This window comes from Diplotaxodon limnothrissa, linkage group LG7, assembly GCF_057381915.1.
Source record: "Diplotaxodon limnothrissa isolate DT_005_m linkage group LG7, D_limnothrissa_male_GT1.1, whole genome shotgun sequence".
NCBI lineage: Eukaryota > Metazoa > Chordata > Actinopteri > Cichliformes > Cichlidae > Diplotaxodon > Diplotaxodon limnothrissa.
This window is the reverse complement of record NC_140602.1, coordinates 58,381,255-58,400,764: the sequence shown is the minus strand read 5'-3', so window position 1 is coordinate 58,400,764 and position 19,510 is coordinate 58,381,255. Positions and strand designations below refer to the sequence as shown.

Below are 19,510 nucleotides of genomic sequence, written 5' to 3'. Positions count from 1 at the left end.
CAGCCACGTAAAATCACAGATTAGGGTCAGCAGATGGTGAGGCCCATAGCGCGGAGAAGTCGGCTTTCTGCTGAGTCAATCACTACAGACGTCCAAACTTCCCATGACTTTCAGATTAGCTCAAGAACAGTGCACAGAGAGATTGGGAGAATGCGAGCCAATGCAAAGAATGCCACGACTAGAATCTAGAGCAGTGAGGATGTGTTTTCTGGAGTGACGAATCATGCTTCTCTTTCTGGCAATATGATTGACGAGTCTGCCAAGAGAACAGTATCGGTATTTGTCTGATTGCACTGTGCCAAGTGTAAAGTTTGGTGGAAGCGGGATCATGGTCTGGGGTTGCTTTTCAGGAGCTGGGCTCGGCCCCTTAGTTAATATGAAAGGAACTGTTAATGCTTCAGCATACCAAGACATTGTGGACAATTTCATGCTCCCAATTTTGTGGAAACAGTTTGGGGATGACCCCTTCCTGTTCCAACATGACCACTGCAAAAAGCAAGGTCCAGAAAGACTTTTATGAGCAAATTTGATGTGGCAGAACTTGACTGGCCTGCACAGAGTCCTGACCTCAACCTGAACACCTTTGAGATGAATTAGAGCGGAGACTGTGAGCCAGGCCTTCTTGTCCAACATCAGTGTTTGACCTAACAAACGTGCTTCTGGAAGAATGGTCAAATATTCCCATAAACACACTGAAATCTTGTGGAAAGCCTTACCAAAAGAGATGAATTTGTTATAGCTGCAGAGGGCCAACATCATATTAAAACCTATGGATTAAGAATGGGACATCACTAAAACTCCTATGAATGTGAAAGCAGACGAGCAAATACTTTTGGCAATATAGTGTAACCGATAATTACTAAGCAATTCTTGGTGCAAATCCACATTGCTTTGTACAGGAGAGCTGGCAGTTTAAAGAAGACATTTTAATGTCTAATCCTTTTAAAAAGTTCAGCACATTAATGAAAGCAGCTTGAGTCAATGCCATGCTGAGCCCAAAAAACCCAAAAACAAATCTTGACCTACTGGAGGAAAAGAGCGTAGCACTTTAACCCCATACTGAGCAGTAAGGGGATGAGGAGGGTACATGCTGCTGAAGTAGGACAGACCAGTGGGCGGGTCAGCCGGAGCCCAACACAAGATGTGGCTCAACTCAGGGGAGTCAGCATCAATAGTGTGCCATGTCACCAGGAACTAAAGAAGGATAATTATATAACATTCAGTCACATTAAACATATAAGATTTCCAAAATCAAGCTTTACAAGAACACCTGATCTCACCTTGACAGCCTCAGGCACATCACTGACTGCACCGGGGTCCAGTCTCACAAGTCTGGTCACTTCAGCAACAATGGCGTCATTCTTAAATCTGGAAAATAAGACATTTAAAATGAAAATCTACACTCTAGTACAAGAAGGATAGTCACACCTTTACATTAAGCACTGGTTTCTTCTTAGTCAGAATTTCGACTATTACAAGCAGCAGACCACAAGGAGGGATGTTGTGTCTTGACCTTTTTTAGTGGCAACATTGTTTTCAAAGCTTATTGTTATGTTTCGGTGTTGTCAGTTTTTTGTTTTTTTGCGTGACTGTCATGTATTTCCTGCTTTACTTTGAAAGTCTGTGTTATCTTAGTGTGTTCAGTTTACGTTTCCTTGTCTCGTCAGGTCTAATTTGCCCCAGCTGTGTTTCCCTCCTGTGGTCCATTCCCTGATTGCTCCTTCTATGTATTTAAGCCTTGTGTTTCAGTATGTCATGGTCGCGATCTCCCCCCGTGTTGTAAATAAATAGTTTGTTGTAAATAGCTGTAAATGGGTTTTGTCAATACTTTCGTTTTGAGACACTTCCGTTTTGGGAATTTGGTGGAGAGCCTTAGTGGGTTTTTTTGTCGTGTGTTTTTTCCTTATTTTTATTTTCCTGTGTTGCACGCCGGTTGCCTAGGCCGGGGTGTAACATTATGTAGGGTGAGTCAAGTGATAGGCTGTTAGGTTTAATGTATGTGTTGTAGGTTGCCATTTAAAAAGCTACATAATGCCATTTAGAAAGCTAGAATGCTTCTGTTTGCTATCTAGGTAACCTACGCATATGACTACGTGCATGACATTGATAAGGGGAACAAGCAGCCTTGAGAAGAACAGATTCTACCAACGACAATCTGGGAGAGCTGCACTCCCATCATATAACCACACACAATGTATAATCATGCTTGCACAGCACAATCACCCTTTGTAACCAGTTATAGTAATTTCTCATAGGTAATACAGCATCAAGCTTTATGAATATCCATGTGTGTAACCAATAAAAACAACCTGCAGGGGGAAAACAAGTTGAAGTGGGTTGGAGACAACTGCTTCCCTCTCGCGAGTGAAAACTTGAGCTCTATGTGACCTGGTTCCTGAGTGAGTTTATCCAGCAGTATCAGGGGTAAAACTCTGACAAAGGCCTTTAAGATGATTTGATCTATCTTATGCACAAAATGGACAGTTGGCCCTGATGACTCAGAACAGTGCTCTCATGGATTTAGTTAATGGGAAATTAAATGGCAAAAGCGGTTTAATACTCATTTAAACAAATGAGTTATTAGAGATTGTTCTTAGAGATTGGCCACCTTGTTGGTAATTGCATAGCCAGGTATGGAGCGATACTCCAGGCCAGGTTGACGTGGTCCTTCCACTGTTTCTCTGTCAGGCTGATGTATTTGGACCTCCAGTTGGCGATGCTTGTCTCCACTGACTGCTCTGTGGCAATGGCCAGCTCTTGTGTGGAGAGGGGGTTGTACCACGTTGTCAACCGTTCGATCTCACTAGCCTGGGTACACAAACCAGAGGTCAAGAGCATTAAGAAGGTTTTATCATGAACAGGCATCTTAAGTGCAGTCAAAACACTCATATTACTCACCAGTAATGCCAGCAACAGAGTCCTGCGTTTCATGTAGTATTTGTGAAGCTGCGTTCCTCTGTTACTTTTTTTGGATGTGCCTAGAAAAAGAAAAGGTACAAAAAGTCAGTCCATAAGTCCTTTATGGACTGACTTTTTGTACCTTAATGTCTCACAGACATTTCCCATCTGTGTTCGTCTCTTTGATTTAGAAAAGGTGATGGCTTGGATATTTCACCAGTTCAAAGTCTAGAGCAGTGCAGTCCAAATGACTGCAAGAGTTTTTGCTATATCAAAGATGCTTTTAATGTCCATATTTTCATTTTACATTTTATGATGCCACCCAGACCGAAAGGAAATGTCAGTCACACTCTTAAAACAAATGATATGACATTGTGATATGACACACTTTAGCAACATTTAAACTATATTTGATTATTGAAGGAAGTGCTATTATCAGTTTCGAAAGGCTCTTGAATAAAATATTCATTCTTTGTACTGTCCGAAACACTGAACCTAGGTTCTACCTGATTTTTTGGATGTGGTGGACATGCCACTCGACAGCGGGTACGTATTGATCCATCCCTGGCCAGTCTGTTGGGTGCGGGAGCTGGAATCCATGTTGCCCCTTAGATCAGCAGCGTTCATCACTGACAGGCTGTTCAAAGATGCATCCTGATTATCTGTTCAAATGCAAACAGAATCAGTGTGGCCATGAACGCAGTGGGTTACTCTCAGCACATCTACATCTGTGCTTTATTAAACTTATACAAGAGCGTTCCTTACACATAAAACAGTCACAAACAATATGAGCGATAATGAGGGAGTTGTTGAAGAGCGAGATGAACCATGTCACTTAGCCCTCTGCTGATGTCATGATCATGTATTTGAAATCGAGGGACTCCGGAATAAATGTAGGTAGCCGGTGCACTGATACTGGATCGGATGCAAGTAATCTGAGCCAGAATTTGCACTGAGGACCTGAAGAGGTATGCTCTGTATGAGTATGAGACAATGTCTAGAGAGTATTTTAAATTCAGGGAATTTAAAATTAAAATAGAAAGTAGCTCGTCCACAGAAGGACTGGTAGCTCCCCTTACGATAAGGGTTCAGATCGCGCGAACAGGTGTGGGATTAGAGCTCTGGGTAGCTCCCCAACTGGGTCTAGACTGGGTCTAGAGAGTATTTTAAATTCAGGGAATTTAAAATAGAAAGTAGCTCGTCCACAGAAGGACTGGTAGCTCCCCTTACGATAAGGGTTCAGATCGCGCGAACAGGTGTGAAATGTGTGTGTTTAGTTAGTTTGTTTTAATCAATTTTAAATCGTGCTTTTTATTTGTTTTTGTTTCTAATGTCTCTGTCTCTGAATTGTGCTATACAAATAAATTTGCCTTGCCTTGCCTTGCCTTGCCTTTTGTCAAGGTCTTTGGGTATGAAGAGGAAGGAAATTTCTTGGTTGGAAGAAAAAATGTTTTTTCAATTTATGGTTTCTTTAAAAATGATCACTTGGGGGACTGGTGGGCTGATATGATGAGTAGTCATGCATGTTGACGCAGCTGACAAATTTGTGCTTTTCCTCACAGCTTCTAAATATTTAAGACAAAAACTGACTTAAATTTTATGGATCACAAAGTAGAGGAAATGAGTAAAGAAAGAGTAGAAAAACTGAGCATATGAGAGGAACCAAAATAAGAACGTTTAGGGAAAAGAGAAAAGAAAAGTAAATTAAATCAATATCAAAGATGCATATATCAGGAGGACTGTGAGGAAAAGCAATCTCAAATTTGACCCACGTAAAAGCATGCCCCTGCTGCAATGCAGTCGAAGCTCCACTGCTTTAGGCTTACTTAAGATAGATATTGGAGAAGTGCTGGACACGATAAGCGATCCAAATATCCCAGCAGAGAGCGTGCTCGGGGCTGGGGTAGTACCAAGCTCACCAGGTGGGACCAAATGAGATGCTGCCAGGTACTTCTTGTCAGACAGGATGCTGGCGTAAAAACGGATTATGATGCTGATGTCCTCACGGAGACGCTTGTCACCCTGGGTGGGGAACTTTGGAGCCACACTAGAAAGACAAAAACATTAAATGTCTCACTAGGGTTAGATTAGGGCTAATACTACCTAAATCCTGAATTAGGGTTAGGGCTAACCCTAAGGCTATCTTGGCTCTAAAGGTTGGAATGCTGGTTAACTTACTTCTTTGGTCCAGATTAAAAGAGCTCAACACGTTAAAGACAGCGAGAATGACAGAGACCTGACTTTCGTTCCAAAATGGTTCAATTTTTTCCCCTTTTCATGCAGCACTTTTTCAAGTTTTACATTTTTTGTGATTGATTAACTGCCTTGCCAGTTGTTGGATGAATTGATGAATTGTCACTAGTTTATAGTTTATTTATAAGTTTTTACTTTACAAAGTAATAATATATAGGATGGTTTAAAAAGTTTCAATGTAAATTTAATTACAAACAATAACAGAATACAAATAAACAAAAGCTAGGAGGTTGGGTGAAAGATTGAAGACAGACATGCTGAAGTTAGCATGCTAATCAGCTAGCACTGAAAAATGTTAACTTGTTGTAAGCCTAGATTTGATTGAAGAAGAGCAAGCATCTGAGTCTGACTACCTGAAGTAATCAAAGGCAGTAGAGTAGATCTTCTCCCGGAGCACATTTCTTACAGTTGCATTGGTGACGACGTCAGAGTGGAGCAAAGCCAGACCAAGAGTGAGCAGCCTAGAGCACAGAGAAAGATGGTTTTCATAGAGGAAAGAGATTTTGTATAAGCACACCATAAATACTATGTAAACACTGTGACTGGTATATACCTGAAGCGAGGTCCAATGGCAGCTACATGGCGGTTGAGGCTACTCTTAGCCCCACCAACATCTAGAGACAGAGAGCGCTGCATCAAACTGCCAAAGATTTCCACTTGATCTGCACTGGAGTATTTTGCGATCTCAAATCTCTGGACCAGAAACTAGTTGAACAGGGAGACACGGAACAAGGTGAGAATTTAAAAAGAATTGACTAACAAGATAACACATAAACAACTCAAGCAGATTGGCAGTTATCCAACCTCTATCCAGACATGGTGAGGGGTGACATTTGGAGGGCAGGGGATGGGCTGGCTTTCCTCTGAGGCAGCGAGAGGATCAGCCTCCACCTGAGCATCCGAGAACAAGCCCATCTTCAGCTCCACAGTCATCTGCCATGCTCCTGCCATCTCTCGCATGAACTAAGCGGGCATACAGGATACTGACACTATGTATGCAATTCAAGTATGCCGACAAGAGAGAGAGAGGTTTTTGTTTGTTTGAGTATATGTACCGGTACTTCCATTCCTATACGTGCGGCCAGCAGCCACTCCCAACAGGCAATTGCTGTTTCCATACCATGTTCTGTAAACATCTTGAGTGGAGACCAGCACAGGTGGTGCAGGAGCTGAGGATCACAATCTACAGGCAATTCAGGAGAGAAAATGCCACCCCACCCCCCAAAAAAAGAGAGAGACATGAATTTGATACCAACATCATCACTTATAATACCAAAATACCAAAGTAAATCATAAAGGAAAATAACCTTTGGTGCTAATGAGCAAGGCAGTCAGTTTGAACATGGCCTCAGTAAAAGCCTCAGGCTGTGCAGAGTCTAATGCTTCTCCCAACTGTTTAATCATCAGTCGGCCCAAATCAGACTGTCCCCGGACTGCCTGGGCAAAGTGGATCATGCCTGATACCTACAAATGAAAGAGAACATTTATGAGTATGAAAAATGTATCTAATAAACAGATGTTATGTTTCCAAAATCTGCCTGCATCGTATTCTGGTTTCACTCTGGCACCGTTATGAGCCCTTCAAGATTTCAGCATTCACCAAACAAAATTTCAGAAGGATCTGTGTTTTTTTCAACCAAAATAATGTGGCCATGATCACTAACGCAATAGCTAACGCAGTCCAACTTTTCCCCCTTTGATTACATTACAGAGATCTCTGGACCATTAGATCAGGTACTGGTCCATTAGAAGTGGCCATTATCCACAGTGTGATCAACAATGGCCACCGACAACTCAACTAGATTTTGGAACCTCCAGGATCAAAAATTAAGCCAACACATAAATGCCAAAAAACAGCCTCCAGATCTGTCTAGTAGTATTGCTTGTGATGTTAATTATACTAACAACTTACCCAATGAATTAAACTCCAGTATTTTACTGGCATGTTACTTTGTTGTAGTTACTCTAGCAAGTATATGTTCCTGTGTTGTGCACTCTTAACTAAGACTGTTAGCATTAGCTGATCCTTTCTCAGGCCACCCTTTTCATGACAATATCACCCCTTCACACTTTTGGGGGGGGGGGGGGGGGGGGGGGGGGAATCTACCACAGGTGGAGGATGGACTCAATCTGGGTGACTTCTATTGTCTTATGTAGTTTGGGACTGATTGTTGGAGTAGGTGTAGTTTTTCCTTTGCTGTGGAGTCAGGTGGGCCACCATGGGCTGCGTGGAGCTTGGTGCTGCTGCTGCCATGGACCCCCGTCTGATGGGCCTAAACCTGCCTGTCCTTGGTATATTTCGGGGAACAGGGGTGCCTATGGGGGTTAGCGGTTGGTACCCCAAAGTACCTCCTCTCTGGCTTCAGGGGGGGAGTACTTTGGCCACCCCGATCCTTTCCTCCCCATCCCTAATGGCTTCTCTCCTCCCACTTCATCACACCAACACACATGCGGGGCCTTGGGGTGCATCACTGAGGTTCAGGTTTCTCTTCCTCTCCCTCTGTTAACTTTCTCCCCAACTTCTCTTTCTTTTTTTTTTCTCCATCCCCCAGTCTTTTAGTGAATATGGGTTGTAATATTTATTGTGACTTTACCTCTCCAGCGTATCTGTTCCTGAGATTGAGGGAGGCCATGAAGTTTGAGTAGTCCTTTTTCACACAGGCTGGTCTCTCAGTTAGTTGAGTGGACTAAAGGAGAAAGTGACAAAGAAGAGCCTAATAAACCACGCTGTTACTATAAGCATAAACTGTTACTAATAAAAAACAGTCATAACTCATTTGTGCTCAACGTGACATGACAGTTACCAGAACAAAAGTTTATCTGTCAAGTGTGAATAGAGTACTGAATAACTTGTTGCAGATTTGCTAACCCTATTGTGTAAACCAGAGCACTTTATATTTTAGGTCATATTTTATGCACTACTGACATTTTAATGTAATAAAACAGATTTAACGATTCACATGCATAGTTGTTCAGTTGAAGACAAACAAAAGCAACAGAGTTATTACACACAGCAATGTTACCTTTACAATGACAGAAGGTTTATTTGATGAAGGTTTTTAAATCACATTTCTGCACTAGGATCAGTCCATAAAGAAAACTTAAATGGCAAAACTCTCCCAAAATCACTAATAATGTACTCTGATAATTAATATATTAAAATATCTAAGAAAACAAAGAAAAAAATCATGTGACTGACTGCACTGCCACTAATGCTAGGGCAACTTTGAGTGTAAACATCTGCACAGACAACATGCTATCACAAAGCTATCAAACAACCCAGGGTGATGTAAAAGTTGAGTACATGCCAGCCAAAAAAACACAACCAGAACCTGATTGTGTTATCTGCAACAGATAACAAAAGCTGATATAAGGAGTCAGGCTTGCAGTATTGCAGCCTTCATTTCTATCTGTACATGTTTCTGGAGAAAAATCATTGTAAATGCATTTTAATATTAAAAGATAACCAGAATAAATAAAAAAAATTGAGTTTTTAAATAATGACTTCATGACTTCATAAAAACTGTGTTCTGTATTTCTGTCCAAAACTAAAATTTGTTTTATCTGAAACATGTTAGTATGAAAATGATGCACAAATAAAATCAGGCTGGGGGAAAATATTTTTGGAGCACTGTATGTATGCCCTCCTTATGATAGGATTATGTACTGGTGTGTGGGACCGTTATCTCAGGTTTACATGGCTGACTGATAGTTATTTATTTCAGGTGATGTTATGGAGTAACTCAAAGGTAATGTAATAAGTAGTGTAGAGTAGTGTAGTAGTAGTGTTGTAAAAGCTCACCTTTCAGAACACTCACTTCACCAGATGCGCCTTGTTTCTTTTCCTCACCTTTGATTGGGTGTGGTGCTTTCCCTTAATTGCACTCGCCTGTCACTCGTTATATAAGGACTGCACTCACCTACAGCTCACTCTTTCTTCACATGAGGTGGCAGCTGAGGTGAGTTTCTGTTTGAGTCTCCTGAGTTTATGTATTATTTTGAGTTACTAAGTTACTTAAATCACACTTTATTTCCTTTCAGAGATAGCAGTCCGTGTGTCTTTCCTTCAATTCATTCAATAAAACGAAAAACCCTGCAAGTGATTACTGACTGTTCATTCTCATTCTGACCGGATGAGCCCATGATGGTAACAATCTCCAACCTCCTCTGAACCTTCCTCCAAAACAAGTAGAGAAATTACTACTAAAATAACAAAACATGTAACTTTTTTTTTTTGTAGCAACCCCAACACTTGAATTTGTAAAAATGATGAGTGTATCACCCACCCCAAGTGTGGTGCTCTGCCTGTTGTAACCAGCAAAGTGCAGGATGCTTTCTGTGGCCATGGCTAGGCCTGTGTGCTGGGAGAGGCCTGATACCCAGTTCTGATGTTTGTTTAGATACTCCTGAAAAGACCAGGTAAAGCACAGTGGTTTAAAGCATGTTTAAGGCAACATGTGGAGTTTTGCATGTTACAGACTAGAATGTTTCAAAATAAATGTTACCTGTAGGTGGGATTTGGTCACAGATGGAGCCCACTTCATAGCCTCTTTAAGAATTTCTCCACAGCGTGCTGCAAAATCCTTCACTATGCTCTAGAACCAAAGAGACAATAGGTCTTTTATATATGAGAAAAAAAAATCTACTACATAGACAATACATTACAAAAATCTATTATCTAATAGTGCTTGCTCATAGGGGGTCATATGATTGTTGGGTTTTTCTCTATCTATTATTGTAGGATCTACTGTACAATATAAAGCGCCTTGAGGCGACTGTTGTTGTGATTTGGCGCTATATAAATAAAATTGAATTGAATTAATACATATATAGGGGAAAGAACTGAAAAACACAAATCATAAGTAAAGCAACATTACCTCTCTGGCTTCATACGTGTCTGGGACAGTGATTCTGTATGGTGTATCTGGGATGTCATAATAAGGCTGGTCTTTATGAATGTCCTGCAATAGATCCAAATTATACAGCATAAGTCATGGTATACAAATGCAGTATAACAGTCTTAATGATCATCACATACTGCACTGAGTGAGAGGGAAAGAGTCTGCAGAATGTCCAACATAGTCTTCAGCACACGGCCACTCCACAACAAGTGGGGGAAACTAAGTAGAGAGAAAATACAGTCAATTAGGAACCTGCTTTTGTACAGTTAATGTGACTCTGGGTGATATTTTAAGTAAATTAACATGTGCATCAAGTCTTGCTCACGTTTCAGCCAAGCCAGACAAGTATTTGTCAGCCACTCTACGGATCCTTTTGTGGATGTGGTTGAAGTTCACCAGGAGGAACTGAGCGTGGCGTTCAAGCTCCTCCTCATGGGCTTTGGTTTTTGGCTAAAAGTGTGACATTATGTAATTTTATTGTAGAATATTTTCAAGATTATGTCATTAAAATAGTTTACAGTGATATACATGACATGAAACTGAGAAAAGCAGTAAATCCTCACATTTGAGAGCTGGAAATTCACTTTCACCGAATTGCTTCTGTAAATCATGTAAAGCAACTCTATTGGAGTCCAAAAATAAAATCTAAATCTAAAATCAGTATATCAGGAGTCCTTTAAGACTACAATTGGGAACCTTTCTAAGTGTAGTTTATGTGTACAGTAGGTCATTTATTTTTGATTTGTTTCTCCCTGGAGAGCAAAGTCAGAAAAGAAAAACTGAATCAGTTTGACTGCAGTCTATACACAATCTGGTTGGGTGCTTGTCTTTTAACTGCAGTGTTTTTCTATTAACTGTGTGTTCTATTTGAGATGAGTGACTAATATTGATTTAATTGGGTCCTGTCTACTTTTGTTCCACAACCAACATGTTTTTAAATGTTATATGATAATCTTCCAGCGCTCCTGCAGTAGTTTTTGGATCTGATGCGTATGACTTCAGCTTTGCTTAATGTTATCTAACTGTTACAAAACATTTGATTTACAACTGAGTCTCGAGATGGACCTTTAGTGTATGTGAGGGGTTATGAATAGCACACCTAAAACACCCAAATTGTTAAATCTGTGCAGTTTATCTTCTGTTTTGGTTAAGGGTAAGAACCCTGTCTTATGGGGGAGAGTGTGACGGCTGCATGGCTGGTGTTGGTTTTCTGTGTCTATCTATTCCAGGTAATTGGTGGGTGGCGCTGACCCAGTTTAGGACGCAGCACACCTGAGCAGATGGTGCTGAGGAAAATCAGTCCCTTGGGCTGACTCTTCTCTACTCATATCCTATCCCCTTGTTTGCTGACTGGTAGAGCACTCTCTTTTGTTTTTGCATGCACAAACTCACTCATACATTTTCCCTGCAATCAGACACTGCATATATACTGAAAACCAGTATTTGTTTTTTTATTTAAATAAATCATTTAACAGCAACCTAATGCTATGTATGATCGCCCTTTTTTGATACATTCTTTTGAGTCAGGTCATGACAAATAATATGTATTTAACCAAAGAACACATTGAATAATAAAGTAAAGATATAAATGCACTTAAGATATACTTTGACTTCTAACATCTTACTTACTTTTTCAGCCATCATTTGCAGGAAGACCTCAAAAACCTTGTCGCTAACAGCAATCACACACTGCATCATACCTGAAAACATTTGAATGTGCAGAATAAATGATTGCCAGTAAATTGGTATTTTTCAATGTTTTTTTTTTAGTTGTTCTTACCAGATTTATCCTTCTGTATTGCTCTGTCCTCAAAGTATCGAAACATAACCTGAAAGCGGTCCAAGTCCAGAGAATGCAGCATCCTAACAGATGTGAGAAAAACAAACCAGAATAAAGGTTAGATATATATACTAGTCAAGTTTTATTTGTCTAGTACAAACTGGAGAAGATGTGCATGAGATTTTATATTAAAAAATAAATAAATAAATCTCATGCTGGCTTACCTCATATACTCCAATCTGTAAACAGACAGCAAATATGTGGACATGGCAAAGTCCAGCTTGTTGATGAGAGCAGCCACCTCTGGAGGAGGATCCAGCAGGTTGATGATGGTACTGCGTAGATCATTCAGCTCTGCCTGGAATTCAACAATCAATCAAAAACTAGTGCCAGCAGGTAAACTACAAAATATCTGGGTGTTTGTCTGCATGTGGGCATTCTCATACCGGAGTGACAGTATCATTCTTCAGGGCAGAGTTGTACTGCAGCTCTGAGCGTAAAGGTTCTCCACTGGGAAACGTGAGCAACGGTGATTTGGTCGCTATCTCACAAACCCCTTCATACCACTCCTCTGGCCACAAACCTAAACATTTCAACAGCAGCAAATTTAGGATTTACATCTTTAAAATGAATGGTGTCATGTGAGTAAATGTCCAAATGGTTAATCTCATCCACATATTACTGTATTTTTCAAAGCTTCCTTACTAACTCACTAACAAATATATCACCCAATGTCTGTTAGAAAAAAAAAAAATTAGAAAAATAAAAACTTTGACTCCTTGGAAGGAAAATGTGGTTTGAATCATATCTAGCTAGCACGGTTAAATTTGTTCATGTAAATAGGGTGTCTTCTTCATTATGGAGTTCCCCAGGGTGCTATGCTGGGACCCGTTCTATATACGTTATATATTCTTCCCTAAAGCTGTATTTTTAGAAGGCATAGCATATATTTTCATTACTATGCAGATGAAACTCAGCTTTATCCATCCATCCATTTCCTTCCACTTATCCGAGGCTGGGTCACGGGGGCAGCAGCCCAAGCAGAGAAGCCCAGACCTCCCTCTCCCCAGCCACCTCCTCCAGCTTATCCGGGGGAACACCAAGGCGTTCCCAGGCCAGCCGAGAGATATAATCTCTCCAGTGTGTCCTGGGTTTGCCCCGGGGCCTCCTCCCGGTGGGACATGCCTGGAAAACCTCACCCAGGAGGCGCCCAGAGGAAATCCTTGTCAAATGCCCGAACCACCTCAGCTGGCTCCTTTCGATGTGGAGGAGCACCAGCTCTACTCTGAGCCCCTCCCGAATGGCCGAACGTCTCACCCCATCTCTAAGGGAGAGGCCAGCCACCCTTCGGAGGAAGCCCATTTCCGCCGCTTGTATCCGCGATCTCGTTCTTTCGGTCACTACCCACAGCTCGTGACCATAGGTGAGGGTAGGGACGTAGATCGACCAGTAAATTGAGAGCTTCGCTTTTACACTCAGCTCTATCTTCACCACAACAGACCGGTACAGCGTCCACATCACTGTAGCCGCTGCACCAATCCGTCTGTCGATCTCCCGCTCCCTTCTCCCATCACTCATGAACAAGACCGCGAGAGACTTAAACTCCTCCACTTGGGGCAGGGTCTTGTCCCTGACCCGGAGTGGGCACTCCACCCTTTTCTGGCTTTATCTATCTAATATATTTCATCTATCCAAAGCAAAAATGACACACACAAAATTAGTTTAACTGCAGAAATGTCTTAAAGACATAAACCTGAAATTCAGATGAAACAAAAAAGGTTGCTGTACTTGGCCCTAAAAACCTTTGAAAAATGGTGTCTCTCCAGATACTTACTTCGGATAATATTAACTTGGCCTCCAGTAATACTGTGAGGAATCTTCACATAATTTTTGATTAGGATAATTCTTAATAAATAAATAATAAATATTTTGGACTGCTTCCTGGCATTTGCATTGTATCTCTAAAATTCAAAACATCCTGTCACAGAGTGATGGTGATTGACTAGTTTATGTATTTACTATTTCTAGGATGGACTATTGTAATTCATTATTATCAGTTTGTTTTAAAGGCTCCCTGAAAAGGCTTTAATGGATCCAGACTGCTGCAGCGAGAGTAGTGAAAGGGACAAGAAAGAGAGAGCCTATTTATCCCATTTGTTATCTTTGCTGGCTCCTTGTTAATCCAGAATGAAATTAAAAATCCTCCTCCTCATATACAGGCCTTGATATACTACCTTTTCACCGCAATAGAGCACTAGGGTATCCTAGGGTATTTAAAAGTAAAATAAGAGGCAGAGACCTCAGCTCTCTATGGAACCAGCTTACAGTTTAGATATAGCAGACAGAAATCTTCTCTAGTTTTAAGTACTGTATATGCTTTAAAAAAAGGGAAAGTTTTAAGCTTATAGTTAGGTGAGTCTGAACATTCCCTTAGTTATGCTACAAAATGCCTAGGCTACTAGCGGGTTCCCATTATGCACCAAGTGTTTCTTCTTCACTCACAGCTTTTCATTGTCTATGTGTATATAAACCACTTTGTGGAAGAGAGCCAGAGTTCAATAGTAACTAATGATTAAATCCAGTGTGTCCTTTGTCCTATTTCTTTCCCCTCATCCCCAACTGTTCACAGCAGATGGCTGCCAATCCCTGAGCCTGGTTCTGCTGGAGGTTTCTTCCTGTTAAAAGGGAGTTTTCCATCCCACTGTTACCAAGTGCTTGCTCATAGAGGGTTGTCCGATTGTTCCGGCTTTCTCTCCATTATTGCAGGCTCTTTCCTTTACAATATAAAGTGCCTTGAGATGGGACAATCACCGCACCACTAGCACTGTTGCTTCACAGCAAGAAGGTCCTGTTTGATTCCACCTATCCTGGCCGGGGCCCTTCTGTGTGGAGTGTGCATGTTCCCTGTATTTGTGTGAGTTCTCTCCAGGTACTTCTGCTTCCTCCCACAGTCCAAAGACATGCAGTAAGTGGGGTTAGGTTAATTGGTAATTCTAAATTTCCCATAGATATGAATGTGAATGCCCCTGACAAGGATAAATGGAAGAAAATGGATGAATGGATAAATAAAAATTAAATTAAATATATAAAGAATAAGGGGTGGATTAAGACTTTTGCACAGTACTACATTTAATCCTAAAAAGAAGCTACAGATATATGAATTCATTAAGGCTTTTATAATAAATTAAAGATAATGGTGATTCCAGGAATAAAAAAATGTTTGCTTGAAAACTTTCCCACAAATTCCCACTGCATTTCCTAATTTAAAACAGACTGATATGATGAGACTACTAAAATAAATGGGAGACAAAATAGTAAAACTGACATTTTACAGGACTAAGGATGCAAAACAGAAATAGAGCTACAAAAATTTCAGTTTGCTTTACTGTGATAAAACAAACAAAATTTTGATATTTCTGATATTTTTGTACACAACACAACAGAAATAAACAACTCCTTCTACCTGAACCCTCCACAGCAAATCCCATGACTACGGAGTAGAGCCAGAAGTCTCTAAAGAGCTTCTGCAGGCGTGGCTTTGCCTCCTTGATTGGTGGTAGCCTCTTTGTCAGCTAAAAACAGAAGAAGAGGAGGGATAACAGACCTTTTAAAAGTGCTAGGTTTACACTAACTCTGAATTATCAAAGATTATATGATGAAAATACACAAATCACTTACCACTGCAATGACTGGAATAAGGACTCCAAGATTTCCGGCACTGCTTGATGCCTGAAGGTACAGAGCTGAATTAGCCACTTGAAAATAGACTACCACTTTATTTAATTAATGAGTTAACTACATTAAATATTTTCTACACAAGCAAAAGTTTCAGTGTTTAACAAATTTATTAAACACCCTAGCATAAAAAAAAAAAACAAGAAACCTGTAAATTCCCATGCTAATAAAAATATTAAAATTTGAAAAATTTAATTTATGGAGCACTGTAAAAACTATAAAGTCAGGGGGGTTGGGATCTGAAGGAAACTAAATACAGTGTGACTTAACAGCTACTATATGCATCACCTATGTTTCCTGGCTCTAGCTGCAGGAAAACTGTAAAAATCGGAATCATTTCCCAATTATAGTATGCTGTTATCTTATGAAAGCAGATTGCCAAGAAAATGAAGCAAAGCCATTTAAGGTAAAAACTTCCTCTTGCATGTGTTGACTTCACTTGACTTGTTTGACCTTATACCTAACTACCCTATGTTGTTTTTAGTTCCACTTGTGTTGTTTTTCCTTCCCATTATAACAAATTTCCCACGTGTGGGACTAATAAAGGTTATCTTATCTTATCTTATCTTATACTGGAATGTGCAATGTGAGTGTGTGCCATACCTTCAGAGTTGGGCCCTTGTCTGAGGCCCTTTCACTGGCTCGCTTGCCTTCTAAGCCCAGCTGAACAAAGAGTTCTAGCAGGTTGACTAGCAGCTCGTCAACCATATGCTCAGCCTGAAGGTTTGCTGCTATGTTACCCAGTGCATTTATAACAGCCAAGGAACAGTGTCTGCAGAAAGAGGAAGGAACATTTATGTACGAGATAAGCAGTAGCACATGCGTTTCTGTAACAGCGGGGGTATGGTTCACATTCAGGCTCCCATAAGAGAATTGATACAGTTTTTGCTTGCTGATGCTCAAGATGGAGAAAAAAAAACAAAAGAAAACTCAGCTGCATTGAAGCTTGAAATAAACATTTGAATGCTAACACAGGACTGTAGAGCAAGTGGCCAACACTTGCACTGAAATGACAATAGTAAAGAAAAAAACATGACGCCAATGTGAACAAGCAAAACCATAACACCAGGGGGGGGGAAAAATGCTCTTTTAAGACTAAAATTCCTCATCTGCCCTATAAGGTGATTCTTACCTGTATCCGTGATCTTTGTAATCTTTAGTAGAGTAAACCATGGAGCTTGCCTTGACACTGATCTGCTGGAATAAATTCCAAACTTCCTGGTAGATGTATTGCTAAAGTGGAAGGAAAAAGAGAAAAAAACCCACAAAGTTCCCCTTCAAAAATAAAAATTACACTTTAAAAAGGTTAGATTTGGGTCTAATATCACTGCATATGATGTCATATACTGTCCTTCCTCTGAAAAAGAAAGCATACCACAGAAGCTTGATTCCCTTGTATAACTCACAATTGTGCGTAAGTATTAAAAGGAACTGCACTGCAGTGGTTTAAATCACAGAGATTCCTATGATTCCAATTTCTTAATATAATTAGGAAGCCTTCTTCACATGCAAAAGTTAGTAATGGAGTTCCACAGGGTTCTGTGCTGGGAACCAAATCTGTTAACATCATACATGCTTCCCTTGGGCATTATTATTGTAAGACACTGCTATGCAGATGATACCCTAGTTTTGTTTAGCCATGTCTTACCCTACAATATAAAGTGCCTTGAAGCAACTGCTGTTATGAATTGGCACTTCATAAATAAAATTGCATTCAATTGAATTACTCTAGAAGCTTGAAGTTCTAAGACACATGAAGTTTGAAGATAAACACTCACATTCCCTGTGATGACCATGCAGCCAAGTTGGTCTATGATGAGGACATCAAGCTGGGAGGGAGGCTGGCAGAACTTCTGCTGCAGAATCTGAAGGATGGGCTCCATTACTCGGGGGGTGTCCCGTAAGGCCACAGCAATGTGACCCAAAGCCCTGATTGTGTGGTCTGGAATCAAGTGAGCATCCCTGTGGGGCAATATCTTGGTTATTTTAACTTCACAAGTCAAGAGCAGAGTATAATTTCGGTGAGAGGCTTACTTGTCATTTTCCTGATAGATATAAAGACGATTAGACAGACTGGCGAGAAAAGCTTCAACAATGACATTATCCATAGTCAGGCCAGCTTTAAGGCACCTGAGAGCAGAAGGAAAGACTGGGAGTGAAGGCTTTGTTGACAATGACATGTACACGCAAGTGGGATGGGTTTCGTTCAGCAATGCCTTATATTAAGGGGAAGCACGTTGTACACCTGTGTGGATTCACAGTGGACATTTATCATTGTTTTTAAACACACTTTCATCTCTTTGTATGTTATAACTTCAGAGTTTTCCACAGCTTGCTGACAGACCAACAACAGCACAAGCAAAAATAGCCCACATACTGGTCTTGATGCATGCTCAATCATCCAGAATCAACTTTTGGAGAGCACACATACTGGTTATAACACATATTTTTAGCACTACCCACATTTAACAAAACAGATGCTCTCTGCAGATAGACAAGCAGTCTGCAGGTTCTGTGGTATGCCGATGCACTACAACTGCTGAACCATTATTTCTCCTTCATAAAAACTCTGTGGGAGTAAATTGGATCTTAAACGGTTCTATTTATGAAGACTTCTGTGAACCTGTTATTTATACTGTTTTCTTGCAAACTGGAAAATGGAAAGCTCCAGTGCCTAATGTACCTGTGGGGGAACTCACCTGCAGATGTTATCAATGGAGATGTCCCGAAGCTGCTCATACATGGAGGGCTGGCTCTTCTTGCTCGAATGGGTGCTGAGTGTTGACTGGGAATGTTCATTGGTCACATGAATCTTTATTTCACTACCACCTTAAACAAAATCATAATCTTGTAAGAACACATTAAACTGGAAGGAACACGGTTGGCTGGCTGGTAGTGGTGGAGCATGAGTTACCTGGGGTGTACTGGCTGTGATATTTGTACAACTTCACCAAAACAGGAGAGGGCACCACCAAGAAGTCTCTCAGGGATGTGGTAACAGAGTGGGCCACCACTGGAAAGCGTTCACACAGACGACCCAACCCCTGAACACAAAAAGTATTTCTAAATGTGCATTTGTAATAATAATATTTGCATTCCTCCCAGGTTTACAGCTATTTACTGTGAAGAAAGCAGGAGAAACATTCCAACAGGACAGCCACAATAGATGTTACTTTAAAGCTTTTAATTTCTGATTTGATACAGTCTGTGATTACCTAAAGCATCAGTGATAACCCAGAAAATCAAGTACCACTAGGTTTCAGAAATTTGTCATCAACACCAAACTACTGATCGTTATAGCTCTAATGTGAGCATCTTAGCCCGATTTCAGCATTGTCAAAATTCTCCTGCTATACCTCAGAAGTATAAACCATACTGATTGGCTTGAAAAAAAAGAAAAGAAAAGAAAAGAAAGAAAGCACTAATCTGTCAAAGAGAAACAAAATCTTAACAGGACACAACACTTTTCTACTCCTGCTCCCACATCATTTTCTTCCCTCTCTGGTAGTTCTTTACCTGTAAGCAGCAAATCAGGAGGGGCATGTGAGCAATGATGACTTTACTGGATGTCTTTGATTGCAGTTTCTCTGAGAGCTTGGTGCAAAGATTCTCAGCTCCTGGCAAACAAACAAAAAAAGGTTTACAATCAAGATTATCGAGACTGATTACTCACTGTTGGACTAAGATACAGGAAGCAAGACTTACCCTGCTCCTCAGTAACAGCCCACACCATGAGGTCCACACAGGCGGCATTAGCCTGACAGCGCAGTTTGAGTGGGCTCAGTTCACTCTGGAGGTACTCGACATCATGAAGAATCCTTTGCAGCTCTGACTGGCTGCTGCTAAACTGCTCCAGTACAAAGTCATGAACCTCCTTCACATAGTCTGTCTGAAGTTCTGACAGAAAACAAATTATGTTTGTATTATTATTATTATTATTATT

At 40.6% G+C, this 19,510-nt stretch overlaps 1 protein-coding gene across 2 annotated transcripts in view; it reads right to left on the bottom strand.

Moving 5' to 3' along the window:
- pi4kaa (phosphatidylinositol 4-kinase, catalytic, alpha a) overlaps positions 1–19,510 on the bottom strand; it is a 41,388-nt gene that overhangs the window by 11,708 nt on the left and 10,170 nt on the right. Inside the window, exons 11-41 of one of the 2 annotated variants that reach the window (XM_085360040.1) lie at positions 19,273–19,464; positions 19,084–19,184; positions 18,482–18,611; positions 18,267–18,396; positions 17,602–17,697; positions 17,346–17,529; positions 16,700–16,800; positions 16,171–16,339; positions 15,511–15,561; positions 15,296–15,404; positions 12,279–12,415; positions 12,057–12,190; positions 11,833–11,915; positions 11,682–11,752; positions 10,378–10,502; positions 10,190–10,271; positions 10,029–10,112; positions 9,657–9,746; positions 9,438–9,557; positions 7,746–7,838; positions 6,459–6,615; positions 6,207–6,334; positions 5,956–6,114; positions 5,705–5,856; positions 5,505–5,612; positions 4,725–4,945; positions 3,405–3,560; positions 2,899–2,978; positions 2,609–2,808; positions 1,281–1,368; positions 1,027–1,194 (exon numbers count right to left, since the gene is read on the bottom strand). In XM_085360040.1, the coding sequence (XP_085216166.1) occupies positions 1,027–1,194; positions 1,281–1,368; positions 2,609–2,808; positions 2,899–2,978; positions 3,405–3,560; positions 4,725–4,945; positions 5,505–5,612; positions 5,705–5,856; positions 5,956–6,114; positions 6,207–6,334; positions 6,459–6,615; positions 7,746–7,838; positions 9,438–9,557; positions 9,657–9,746; positions 10,029–10,112; positions 10,190–10,271; positions 10,378–10,502; positions 11,682–11,752; positions 11,833–11,915; positions 12,057–12,190; positions 12,279–12,415; positions 15,296–15,404; positions 15,511–15,561; positions 16,171–16,339; positions 16,700–16,800; positions 17,346–17,529; positions 17,602–17,697; positions 18,267–18,396; positions 18,482–18,611; positions 19,084–19,184; positions 19,273–19,464 (3,899 nt within the window). The remainder of the gene's footprint in view (positions 1–1,026; positions 1,195–1,280; positions 1,369–2,608; positions 2,809–2,898; positions 2,979–3,404; positions 3,561–4,724; positions 4,946–5,504; positions 5,613–5,704; positions 5,857–5,955; positions 6,115–6,206; positions 6,335–6,458; positions 6,616–7,745; positions 7,839–9,437; positions 9,558–9,656; positions 9,747–10,028; positions 10,113–10,189; positions 10,272–10,377; positions 10,503–11,681; positions 11,753–11,832; positions 11,916–12,056; positions 12,191–12,278; positions 12,416–15,295; positions 15,405–15,510; positions 15,562–16,170; positions 16,340–16,699; positions 16,801–17,345; positions 17,530–17,601; positions 17,698–18,266; positions 18,397–18,481; positions 18,612–19,083; positions 19,185–19,272; positions 19,465–19,510) is intronic. The other variant, XM_085360041.1, reaches the window with a different exon arrangement.